Source organism: Melanotaenia boesemani, chromosome 15, assembly GCF_017639745.1.
Source record: "Melanotaenia boesemani isolate fMelBoe1 chromosome 15, fMelBoe1.pri, whole genome shotgun sequence".
NCBI classification, from domain to species: domain Eukaryota; kingdom Metazoa; phylum Chordata; class Actinopteri; order Atheriniformes; family Melanotaeniidae; genus Melanotaenia; species Melanotaenia boesemani.
In genome coordinates this window covers 30,303,541-30,316,835 of record NC_055696.1, presented here as the reverse complement: position 1 = coordinate 30,316,835, position 13,295 = coordinate 30,303,541, and the positions used below count along the sequence as shown (strand labels likewise).

General features: G+C 39.1%; 1 protein-coding gene across 1 annotated transcript in view; it reads right to left on the bottom strand.

Annotated features, from left to right (window-relative positions):
• The window catches only part of LOC121654830 (zona pellucida-like domain-containing protein 1), a 45,936-nt gene extending 42,542 nt beyond the window's left edge, over positions 1-3,394 (bottom strand). The window contains exons 1-3 of the mRNA XM_042009167.1: positions 3,281-3,394; positions 1,176-1,396; positions 650-831 (exon numbers count right to left, since the gene is read on the bottom strand). Coding sequence (XP_041865101.1) covers positions 650-831; positions 1,176-1,396; positions 3,281-3,386 — 509 coding nt within the window. The 5' untranslated portion in view covers positions 3,387-3,394. The remainder of the gene's footprint in view (positions 1-649; positions 832-1,175; positions 1,397-3,280) is intronic.
• Positions 3,395-13,295: the final 9,901 nt, after the last annotated feature.

The window sequence follows — 13,295 nt, the reverse complement described above, 5'->3', positions numbered from 1 at the left end:
TATAGGGAATCTTCCTTTTATCCCTCGCAGCAAATGAGAACATTTAAAATTATTTTTAAAGGAAAAAAATCCTAATTATTCAGCCTTTAAGGCCTCAATAAAGGCCAAAAGCCAGTTTGACAATGCACTAGAGAAATGATTATCATTGTGAAATTCTGTTTCTTGTCTCAGTGTCCCTTCCTTTGTGTAGTTGAGTTGGTTCCTGTTTTATTTTAAAGTTTCTGCTGGTACTTTGAAGACCTATTAGTAAACAGATTAGTAGCAGATAAATTCACATCTGTGATATAAAGTAAATGAAAATTGCTACTTTCAGGTATTTAACATGCTTTGTCTTAAATTCTGTTTAATGTTGTTTGCTACTTATATTTCAGGTCCCTCTATTGCAGAATATACATCTATTGATATCCAAAAATAGCCTACTCTTTGGACAGATTAGACAAACATTTTTTAAGAAGACAGTAAAAATGTGATATGTGCTTATAGATAATGTGCCTATGCAGCACCTTGTTTTCAAACGTTTTTTAAATTTAATTAAATCGTTTATTTGAATGGGACAGTGCATATTAATGAATGAACCGTATTGCTGTACATATTTAACAAAGTACTAATTTCTTTCTGTAGTAAAAGCAGTTTTGTTGGTGAGACTTACGAGGCCAGCTGTGTGTTGTTGACCAGGTATTCCAGGGGGTAACTGCAACTGAACTTGTAGATCAGACCCGGCAGGTAGCTGATGATGGTAGGAGGGTCTGGTGTGTCGATAAACCCAGATATGTTTCCAATCTGAACCAAGGAAAGGTTCCCATAAGCATTTGGACCTTGAGCTGTGGACACCTGCAATAAACAATGTGAGAACGTCAACATATTAATATTCAGACAAGAATGAGGCTGACAGAAACTATTTTAACCTTCGCCATTTTCCACAAATATAATTTTGTTTAGGCTTTCATATTGTTTTCATGCATACATGCCAAACACATGTTTCTGTTGGAAGTTTTCTACAGGACCAGCAGTGTGATTAAAACAGATGCACTTTTTACATATAAATGTAGAAAGTATACTTTTTTAAGTTTAAAAAAGTGGTTAATGTTTGGATGATGAGAAAATGATATTGTTATAATAAATATGATCAATGAAGAATGTATATTCTGTCAAACGTCTACCATTCCTGTTCTTACCTCCAAGGAATTTCCACAGGACTCCAACGTGGCCAAGCTGATACTGAAGATCACAACAGTCGGGAAGGTGTTGTTATTAATAAATCCTCGACAGTGTGCGTCTCCATGACGACCATTGAGAGCTAAGTCAGATTCAGAGTAGCCAGAAAAGAGAACTGGGCAGAAGTTGAGCTTGAGTGTGATGGTCTGTACTCCACAGTACACACTGATATCCCTCTCCGCTAAATTAAACACACACAGGTACATCCATAAGTCTAAAAGTCATTAAGGTATACAATTACATAGTTCATTTTGTTGTAAAAACAAGCTTATTCTCTGTCTTGCATCAATTATGATTGTTTCCAGTTATCCTGGAAAATTATGTTTCAGGTAAAACTACCTGAAACATTGTTTCAATTTAAGTTTTTAATAAATATATTACCAAATATATACATCTATCTATTAGTGCTAGGCACATTAATGCATTATTGTGTTAATGCTGTTAATCATTTGATCGCACGTCAACACAGTTTTTTTTTCAAACTTCTTGCTCATTGGCTCTGAACACACAGAGCAACCACATGCAGAGGCCAGAGGTGGTTCTCCAAGACCTCTACCTCCATGTCTCGCCCTGCTGCAACAGTGTGCCTGATGTAAACAAACATGAGAGAGCGGGTTTATCAAAATGAAAGGACGTTTTCTGTCTTGCACCTAAGGAAAAAGAAAAAGAACCAACATTTCTCTTTGTCCAATTAAACACATGAAACTAGGGAGAAAATTGGGATTTTGGACAAGTAACTGCTCCCAAAATACAATGAGAAATTTATTTATTTAGAAGTTTATTTTTGTTTTGTTTTGTTTTTTTGTTTGTTTGTTTTTTCTTGTTTTTAAAATGCAAACCACACAAACATATATCCTGGTGGATATCAGTTTTGAGGCAAGACAGCAAAGGTAAGACATATTTTGGGACTATGTGTCATAAACATAATTTGGGCTTCTTTTGTCTCTGGTTCGCTGAATCTTGGTCACGGTGCGAAGAAACTTGTGTGTTTTCAGTAGTGGTGTCGTTTGTCAGTGTAGGCTACATGCCATGGTTTCTTTTTGTCTTTTTTATGTATTTTAACCTTCCATTTTCTTTTAGTGTAGTTCAATCATTTTAAGTGTTTTTAGTGTACTTTAGTCTTTTAGTTGTATTCAGTCAGTTTTTTCTTGTGTATTTTACCTTTCTAATTTCTGTTAATGTAAGTTCATATTTTAATTTTAATGATTTTAATCTTCATTTCTTCTGGTGTAGTGTATTTTAGACATAGTTTAGTCTTTTACTTTTTAGTATTTTTAGTTTTTCCAGTCATTTAATGTCTTGAAGAGCAGAACTTCTCGATTGTAGAATGTTTTTTTTATAGCTATATGTACAACAATTATGTTCTACATGTACAGCACATCGGCAGCCACAGAGTTTTTTATTATATGCTAAATAAATAAAGTGGATTGGATTTGATAGGACAATTTATCACCCACCAAAATGAATAGGACATTTTTATTTAAACCCATCACCAAAATTTAAACTTAAAGAGCCCTTTTTTGACAGCATGAGCAGCAGAATGTCAGTTTCACTGAGCTCAGTGTTCATGACAGGTTTTAACCAGTTATATCCACAATCTGACAGTCAGTTCCAGTCAAGTTTCTGGATTTTTCAGCACATTAAATTCTACATTCAGAGAGTCTTGGATCAGTCCATGACCACAGATCTATTGATTAAAGTTGACAGTGTGATCATGTCATCATGTTTCTGAGTGATAACAGTTTCTGTTCTGAAATACATCACTGAGAACATCCGAGTGCTTTTATAAAGAAAATCCACGAGCAGAAGGATCTCTGGATACTCACATATTCTCTGTAGTATTAACAGACAGGATCAGAGCTTTAGTCCTGAATCTGTCCTGTTATCTCTGTTCAGCTATGTCATCAGACTGGCTTAAACACCTTTTTCTGCTCCTAAACACATCTGTGATGCAGAAACTCATCTTTGTGGAGACAATTACATAATTTACTTTTAAATACATAAATACAACATTACCATTTGCTCATTTTTAAACAAAATCGTGCCAGTAGTTTGAGTTTCTCACCAGGAAAACGGCTGTGAAAGTTGGCATCACAGTTGTATCCATTGAACTGGGCTCCAGCTGAAAGTGTCTTACTTAACATTAAAAGAATCAATAAGATATTTTCCATTTCAGCACCTGAAACAGTACAGAAAATAAGTGAGTAAACACTTCATGTATAACTTCAGAAAATCTGACACTGAAAGACAGATTTACACATCCTGATGTCAAAGGGAAGATTTTCCTGCCAAACACAACAAAAAGTCACATTAAAAGTTGTTTTTGGTTTTAGCAAATACAGTTGTGACATCACAGTTGTCATAAATGCTGTTGGATTAGAATTGCCAGTGTGGTGTATCTCTGTCTAAATATAATTGTCCTGTGAGAACTTCTTGTTGGAATCACAGAGACAAAGACTCAGTTAAAAGGAGATGGTTAAATTTAAGGAATAATTGCACCTACTTTGCAGCAAAAGGTAATTTTCCTCCCTGACTCTTCTCTTGCAGAGGCAGAACCACTCACCCTGGTTCCTGGAAGCCAAAAAGTTAGCAGTTCCCCATAAGCTTGGGACAGACGATGGAAAGATCTGCACAGCATCCCTAACCCAACAAATGGAAACAGGACCCTGGAGCAGAGGAGGAAAAGGTATCCTAGACATAAGAGATTCATTATTTGAACATGTCAACAAAAAACGGCTGTCCGGAGTGTACATGGGAAAGTCCATCAAATCTGAATGTGTTATACAAATCCTTTCACATCCACAGAAATATGAGCAGGTTCTGAAGTTTCCCACTCATCCTTTTGGCCCAATCGGCCTCTGTCACTGCTCACAAATAGTTTGACGCCATATAAGGTCCATTGGTGGTAGTGATGGTTGAGAAGGGTGGGGGGGGGGTGATTATCTTTTCATCGAACCCGGAGCCCTGACCTGCTGACTGAACAGTTCCTTTCTGCCAGCACACTAAACACAGGCCTTCAGCCTGGGGAATCCACACCTCTCAAGCTTTGTCTGCAGCTTTTCTCAGTCAACACAGCAGCAGGCAAACTGCTGGTAGGTTTGCAAGCTGCTATGGACCTCCTACCTGATCCATAAGCTTTCATTCTTGATCACAGAATTCCCTCCATATAATGAGGGAAAAGTAAAAGACAGCAAAGTTAACTGAGATTTAGGGGAGGAGTCTGTCTTTGTTGTCCTGTATTCCATATGGACAAGTCTGTATGAGCTGGCCTACAGACAGATATCTGATCCCTTCCTACTCACAACTGCTTGGTATGTGCAGACTGTTAGTCCAGTGATTCAGAGGTCAGTGGTTGCATCTCTCCCATCAGCCACTTCCATGGAGAACATGAAACTGGATGCCAGAGTCTGAGTGAGACATCGACTCGATCCACCTTACAAAGATCATCAGAATGTCATTTGGATCAGATAAATGCAGCCAAATGGTATCATAGAGTCAAGATGACCACCCCTGAAGGGTTGAACTCCCCAAAAACATAATAGTAGATATTATACAAGCAAATGATGCCCATTAAGAGGCAAGAAAAACAGCCACAACCAAGTACCAACAGAGAGTAAGGTAGACCCGGAAGAATCAACCAGATTGGTCTGATAACCTGGCCAAAATATCCAGATAAAAACCCTTCTCTCAGTGCATGGAGGGTTTCACTCTGTGTCCAACCCCCGAGACTGGACACAAGGAGGAAGACAAAATGACAAATTACAAGAACATTTACTAATAATTTAAAATGCATTGCATTCTAGAGAATTTTCCTTAAAAGCAGACAAAACATTAATCACGGGGCACATAAACATGCATGTTAATTACGGGCGTTATTAAATTTTGTTCAATAAGAGTCATTTAAACTTTTCACCTTAATCATGTGCAGCACAGACTGATGTTTGCAGGGTGGAACCACTAGATAGCACTGTGGCTTTATGGTAGATCTGACTGTCCTGAGCAAGTTTAGCAGCGGTGGCAGTTTGGATATTTAACAGAGGAGAGGGTCTCATCTATTCATTATCAAACAGGGTGATTAAATAAAATACGGTAAATGACACTAAATACAGCAACCCATTAAGAAAACGTTTTTAATAAATAAACATGACAGATTTCTATTGTTGTTATTAGTATTATCATTTTATTTATTTCATGCTATGTTACACAGGATCACAGAATTATATGTTAAATAATAAGCCCATAGAAAAGCTGTGTCTGTTGGTGATCCATCCATTTTCTACCGCTTATCTGGGTTCAGGTCAAGGAGGCAGTTGCCTAAGCAGGGAAGCCCAGACTTCCCTCTCCACAGCCACATTCGCCAGTTCGTCTGGGAGGATCCTGAGGCGTTCCCAGGCCAGCCAAGAGACATAGTCCCCCCATCATGTCCTGGGTCTTATCCAGGTTCTTCTCCCTGTAGGACGTGCCCAGAACACAACCAGGGAGGCGTCCAGGAGGCATCCTGACCAGATGCCTGAGCCACCTCATCTTTCCTCCTCTCGATGCAGAGGAGCAGTGACTCTACTCTGAGCCCCTCCCGGATCACTGAACTTCTCACCCTATCTCTAATGGAGAGCCCGGCCACCCTGCAGAGAAAACGTATTTTGGTCGCTTGTATTCGCGATCTCATTCTTTCGGTCACTACCCACAGCTCGTAACCATAGGTGAGAGTAGGAACGTAGGTCGACCGGTAAATCGAGAGCTTTGCCTTTTGACTCAGCTCCTTCTTCACCACAACAGACCGATGGAGATTCCTGTTAATAAAAATTCTGTCAACTTCTGTATCTCAGTTATCCAATTTTTTTTAACTTCTTTTCCCCCTTTAAGACAATATATAAGTATAAAATATAATGTGTGCAATGACAATAACTGCAATAACTTTCAACTAACCCTGACAAGAACAAATGAGGATTTTACAGATCCTTATAAAGCATATTTCTGTCTTCTCCACATCAAAAACTACTACAGGGCAGGTCAGGGTCAGTAAAATAGAGAATAAACTACTCTTTTTTTAAATATATTGTTTTTGTTCTTTATGCCATTATCTTTATTCACAGTTAATGTAAGGGGGCTTATAAACATTGTACAATGAATAACTTGATTTTTGTTCACATAGAACACAAAACTGATTTAGTTTTCTTTCAAGAATGTCGTTCATTCAGAACTGATGTCAGTTTTTGGAAAACTTAATGGGGAAGTGATGTTTGCCTGTGGCTCAGATTGTTCAGCTGGTGTTGGTATCCTTGAAAAACTGGCTGTTCATACAACTACAGCTAAACTGACCAGAAAATATACAAACTGCATATTAAAGCTTCAAGTTTAATTTGTGTTTCAGTGTGGCTTGTGTTAGGATTTATGTTTGCACAACGCATGTCTACAAAGTGGGGAGGGGGGTTTTACACTTTCAAACCTAGGGCAGGGCTCCAGAGTGCAACCACTCTGGACACACAGTTGATCACAACTTTTGACTTTTCCAGTATAACTAATGTTTTCTTGGTCACACCAGAGAATGTAATATTTTACAACTCTAGGTGTAGGATTTTATCTTCTTGAATGTCTTGTGTATTCCTCCCTTACTTAAGCTTATATAAGGATGACAAACTAGTTAAAAAGAGACACGGTGGGCCCCTCGCATCTGGAACTGATTCACAGTTGTACACTGTATTGTGTGGTGCTTTGAAATTGTGACATATCATTTCCAGATTAAGAAAAAACAACTGCTAATAGAAAGTTTTTCCTATTTAGAAAATGTGACAGTGATATATGGTCACATTTTTGCAGCTCGATGACGCCGCTCAACTGCCCCTCAACATGCAACACAGTGGAGCTCAGCTACATGAGTTAAGAGAACATGGCAGAGCAAAGCAAAGTGTGGCTGTTGGCTTCAAATACACAAAACAGTGCTCATCAGCTTAAAAATTTACCATAAAATACTCTGCCATTTTGTCACATATTCCTAAAAACAGTACACTTTTGCCGCTTACAAAGTTGAACTGGAAGGAGTAGCGACTGTTTTTTTGCTATATAGTATTTAACGAGTACTCTGACACTTCTTGTGACTGTTTCCAAAAACAAGAAAAAAAAAAAAAAACCACACACACACAAACACACAAATGAGCAGCTATACACATGGCATGTGATAAAGCCATTGATTAAATTCAAGTACAAGTAGTTAATTCGCATGAAAAAGATTTTTTCTGGAGAGGATAAATATTCCAGACACAGAACAGCCTCATGAGCCATTTCAAAGTTTGAAGTGTTTATTGTCTTTAAGCTCATATATCAAGAACTTTTTTTAAAAAGAATTTGTGCTTCAAATGAAGATAAATATTTTCCTTAAAAATGTATTAAAACATGGTCCTGCGAGTGATGCTGGGGATTTTTGTGTGTACCTCATTTATTTTGCTGGTGCAAATTAGAAAAAATACAAATAAAGAAAATCACAGGCGCACTTGTGCAACAGAACAGAAAGTGTAGAAACTTCATTTGGAGCCGTGAAGGGCAACTTAACACAAGTTACCAGATGCAGCTACAGCTGTGGTAAAATTTTACGTACACTTGTGAAGAACATGTCAGGGCAGTCTTAAGTTTTCAATAATTTCTAAACACCTTTTTGTTCTGTAATAGAATGATTGGAGCACATACTTCATCTGTCATAAAAAACAACATTCATGAAGTTGATTTCTTTTATGAATTTATTATGGGGGTTCTGAAAAAGTAAAAACATATGCTGGGTCAAAAATATACAAACAGTACCTTGAATGATCGATTTTGGTGATGTAGAAAGTTGTATATCTCAAATTTGCTTTGTGGCATCTTTTGTTTCTTGTAGTTGAGTCCTTGTTTCCATGATCATGTAGTGTATTAGGCTTTTGTTTATGTTTATGTGTAGGTTTTGTTATGTTATCAAGATCATGTTTTTGTTTCTGTTCTAGGTTTTAGTGGAATTAAGAATTTGTGTTATTCAGGTTATGTTTTCACTTCGTATGTAGGTCATGGGTTTCTGTTTTGGCTCCAGGTTCATTAGGACACCTGGGCTGATTGCCGATTCCTTCACCTGTTTGTGTTTGTATTTATACTCCTGGGTTTGTGTTATTCCTTGCCGGGTCCTTGTGGTTTTTACATGGTTTCACTGGGTTTCCCTGTTATGGTTTGTCTGAGTTTTTCATGTATCTTTTTCAGTCTTAGTCTTAGTTTGAACTTTTGTTATGTCAAGTCTTGTTGTTTTGGGCTGGAATAAAATCACTCACCATCTGCACAATTCTGCCTCCTGTCCTTAACCTCCTGAGAGTGGGTCCACACTCTTCCTCCCCTCGGAAATCATAACATTAGGACCCGACCAAATATGGATCCAGCAGATGGTATGATGACTTTGTTCGAATACTTGGCATGTGATAAACGCTAAATGCCTCCCGACTGCAGAGGATCTAGACCTGGCGTTCCCCAAGCTACCTCCCATAAGATCCAGACGGAGGAGGTCATACAGGTGCCGGAGGCGGCGGCCCCTAGTGAGCATCACCTCGAGCAAATTGGTGGGTAGGCTCCTTGGTTTGGAAACGGAGCCAGAGCCACTGGGGTATCCTGATTGGGCTGGCCACGTCTCAGGGGTTGCCACCAGTTCCACAGTCCTCGTCTCGGGTGACGCAATCAGCTCCAAGGTCCATGTTCCCAGTGTTGCCACCAGCTCTGAGGTCCACGTTCCTGATGTCGCCACCAGCCCCATGGTCCACATCTCCGGTGTCGCCGCTGGCTCCCTGCCCAGCTCTTCAGTGTCCAACGCCTGTATACAGGTCCAATCCAGCACCGCAACTTTTGACGCCAGCTCCTGCCCAGAGTCGCAACATCCAACGCCAGCTCCAACGTCCTGCCCAGCGCCACAACGTCCGGCACCAGCTCCAACGTCCTGCCCAGCGCCACAACGTCCGGCACCAGCTCCAAGGTCCTGCTCAGCGCTGCAATGCCCACTCCAGCACCCAGGACCTGTCCAGTGTCTCAGCTTCCTCGTGTCCCTGTCCCTGAGGAGTTCCCTGGAGGGGCTGCTTCTCTCCATCTTCTTGTTTCCGAGGAGGTCCATGTCCAAGACACTTCTTCTCTTGCTCTCATTGATGGGGACGTTCACGGTGGAGAAGCTACTCTGTTGCCCCCTGTGGGCCGCATCACTGAGGGGGATGCTCTTCCTCCTCTGTGTGTGGGTATTGACGATCTGACTGTTCTATGTTCTCTGGTTGCAGGGCTTATCATGTTGTGGAATCTTCTGAGCCCTCCAGAGAGACAGTTCCCAGAGGGGGTCTCTGGTTGAGATGCTCCTCACCTGCTCTCGGTTCACAGCTCTGAGAAGAGCGCTCCTCCGTCACTCTCTGTGGTCCACGCCATCGAGGAGGTTGTTCCTTCTCTGCCTCTGCCACTGGGGCTTGCTATAGGGTGGATGCTACAGAGCCCCCTAGAAATTAAACACCTGCCCCTGTGGCCTCTCAGTCGCCCTCCAGTGGTCCAGCCCCTGTCAGCGCACCTTCCGGCGGTCCTATATATATATATTTATATACACACACACACACACACACACACACATATGTTAGGGCTGTCAAAGGATTAAAATTTTTTAAATTTTTAATCAGATTAATCACAGCTTTCAAACTGATCATGATTAATTACCATTCATGACTATGTCTGAAATTTGTCTGTTTTTACTGTATCGTATCAGCAGAAAGAGCCAATGCTTACCCAAATTTCCCTGAGGACTCTCCATCGCATAAAACACAGGATTTGCTTGTTTTGCCACAAAGACATACAACTAAAACACATATTATGACAATAAAATTGAAGGGAAAAGCTCAAATTCAGTAAAAGTAGGTTTTAACATGTAATAACAATAGACAGTTGAAATTTGGCTAAATTTACCTTTTTTTTTTTTTTTTTACAAAGCAAGGCATCATATTCCTGACTATTAAATATCGTGTTATTGCATGGGTAATACTGGCTGACATTTTAAAGAACAAATACAGTACCAGTCAAAAGTTTGGACACACTTCCCATTAGATTCAATGAGAAAACGTGTCAAACTTTTGACTGGTACTGTTTATGCAATAAGTTTGACAAATGATTAAATAAACAGCAAATATTCAAAATCTTTTTCTAATGTATTCAATGTTGATAGAAAAGATAGAAAAGACCATTGATTCGATTCTTGTTGAAGAATTCTTTTTAATTTTTACACAAAATCAGCAATTACACAAATTCCACATGACTTGAGATGTAGTAATTTATTCTTGTCTTTTTACCTGATCAAAGCTCATTATCACAGTGGTTTAAAGACTGTTCTACAACCATATCATTCTTCTTTTGGATTTACATTAAAATACATACAGCTTAATAACATGCATTGCAAAATGTTTAATTTGTCGCTTTGGTAAGTATTTAGAAATATTTTCTTCTACCAGCTCAGAAACCCAAAATCATTTACCCCACCTTCATATTCAGATTTAATAATTTTCAATAATATGTGTTCAATAGCTGACATACAATTAAACTGGACTGTGGACATTGTACATACATACATGGTCTAACTATCTGAGTAGCATTTGTGGCTTTGTGAAAGCCTGTGGGAAAGTGAACAGTGGAAAATAGCTCAGTTGAGTTCTGATAAGAGAACCGCCGGCTAACTTCTGCACTGTGCTACACACAAACACTGATCACCCGTGTCAACAAAGTATGAGACAGCAAAAATACTTCCATCCTTTAAAAGCACAACAGAGTTGTTTCTTTGTTTTGGTTTGCTGTAGGTATGACCATGAACAACGTCTCCATTCACAGCTATTCTCTGCTAATAACTCGCTACAGGGTTTGTGGGAACCTCTCTGACTGTGTGGAAAGCAGCTTGGTCACTCAGAGATATTACTCTTATATTTAGTGGACCAAGAGCAGTCACCTCAGTAAACTTTTTATACTTCTTGACATGCTGGCTTCCATGTCTCACTTCACTGGAGAAATCTTTAACTTCTGCAGGCACATTTGTGAAGAGCTGCTTTGCTAAGCTGGGGAAAGCACGGGATAACGCAACTCGTTTGCATATTTGTTGTGTACAGCTTGAGTATATTTTTTAGTTGTTTAAAAGGCACCCATTGAAATTTTCAAACATAAAGGCTGAGTTAGCCCTTAAAGGACCCCACTGCACAACATGCCTCCCACTGGCATCAGCACAAAAACATAGATCATGTATACCGTGGTTTTCAAGAATATCTTTCAGCTGATCTTTTAATGGTATGCCATTAAAAAACTACCTTCCTCCAAACTGGCTTTCACAGATTTAAGAGTTTCTTCTAAAGATTGTGAGGAACCAATGTGCTTAGTACAAACTCTACGGTAGTGATGTCGTCCAAACTGCTCTGTAATATCATCAAATGGTTTTTCCAGAAAATACTTGCTTGTTGGAACTGCAGAATGTGACTTGAGCAGCTTCAGCAGGTCCTCCATTAATACACCTGTAGTGTTGTGTCTCAATGCAAAGGAGAGATTTGAGATGATGCTTTGCTCTTCTGTTAGTCCATGGGAGGAGTGGACATCAACTCCTTGAGGGAGGTTCTCCTAAATGGTTGAAAAAGTACCAGGTTATAATTGAGCAGGTTTCACTTGTTTTCAATCGTAACTTTGTTTTTTTCAGATTGCACTTGGCTTAGAACATAAACAGAAGTCATAGCAAAGTTTTTTTTTATGGTTTGTCCCTTGATGAATGAATCAATGTTAACATTGTAACCAGCCTTAAGTCTCACCTGTATTATTGTGAAATGTGATCAGCTGATCGACTTTTCTATTTTGTTGCGAGTATTTAAGGATCAGCTGAGAAGGAGGAAACTAGCGGTTCATGGTTCACACCGTCACATATTCACCTCAAAGTATTGTTTTTGGCAAGATCTTCTCTAACACAGTAGCTGACTAAAGCATGTAGCCGACGACAGAAAGTAGCTGTGGAAAGGATTTCAGCTATCCAGGGGCGGGTCTAGAAAAGTTCTGATGGGGGGGCCAGACAGGAGCACTGACCGGGGTGGGGGAGCACAAATCATTTCTTTATTAGGTCTAGATTTTATGAAATATTGAACTGATTATTACGACTAAAGTGATCATCTAATGTAAAAAAAGTGAAGAAAAACTTCCCAATGCAGGGGCGTTGCTAGGCATAAAGCTCTACGGGGGCACAGGCCCCCTACCACATATACCCCTTCTCTCTCACACACACACACACACACACACACACACACACACACACACACACACACACACACTGCCCTGTGCCACTGCCACATTCCTACCAAAAATACTAATTGAGATATTGAGTGTAAGAACACATTTAACAAACATGAACGCTTTCAACATGGCAGCAAAAACACAAATGCCATAACAAACGATGGCAAGTCAGAACTCTCTTCATACACATTCCACAGTAATGGTTATTACCTGGTTTCCAGGGTGTCAGTTCAACTCATTTTGAACAGTTTGTTTAATATTTGAGCAGTAAAGCGTACTGCCTATTTTTCAATTCCACAAAGTGGTCAATCAAAAAAATCAGGACGAGTTGTGTCTCGTTTTGATGATCATCTGCTTCAATTTAGCTTTAGTTTGAAGTGACTGGGTCACTTGGTTTAAAAGCTATTGAAGAAAATAGGCTTCCAATAGCAGTTATTGGTTATTTTATTAACATTTAACATTTTATTAACATATTTTATTATTGACAACACATGAAGAAAATCAGGAAGAGTTGTGCCTCGCTTAGATAGCCATCTTCTTCCATTCAGCTATGGTTTGAAGCGACTGGATCACTTGATTTATATAATGATATTGGATTTTTTTTTTATTTATTCTTTTTTTTTTTCTTAAGAAATTATTAAAATCTCAATTAAAATTTGAAGCAATTCAAAAGATTTTGCACCCTGTATGAAAACCAAAAAAAGTGTATTATTTGTCTCTGTTTACGTCAGAAGTCTGCTTTTGTTTAGTATAAAAATATTGTTTTATGTCCTTTTTGAGAATTTCCGTTTCACAGAAAACCTGTC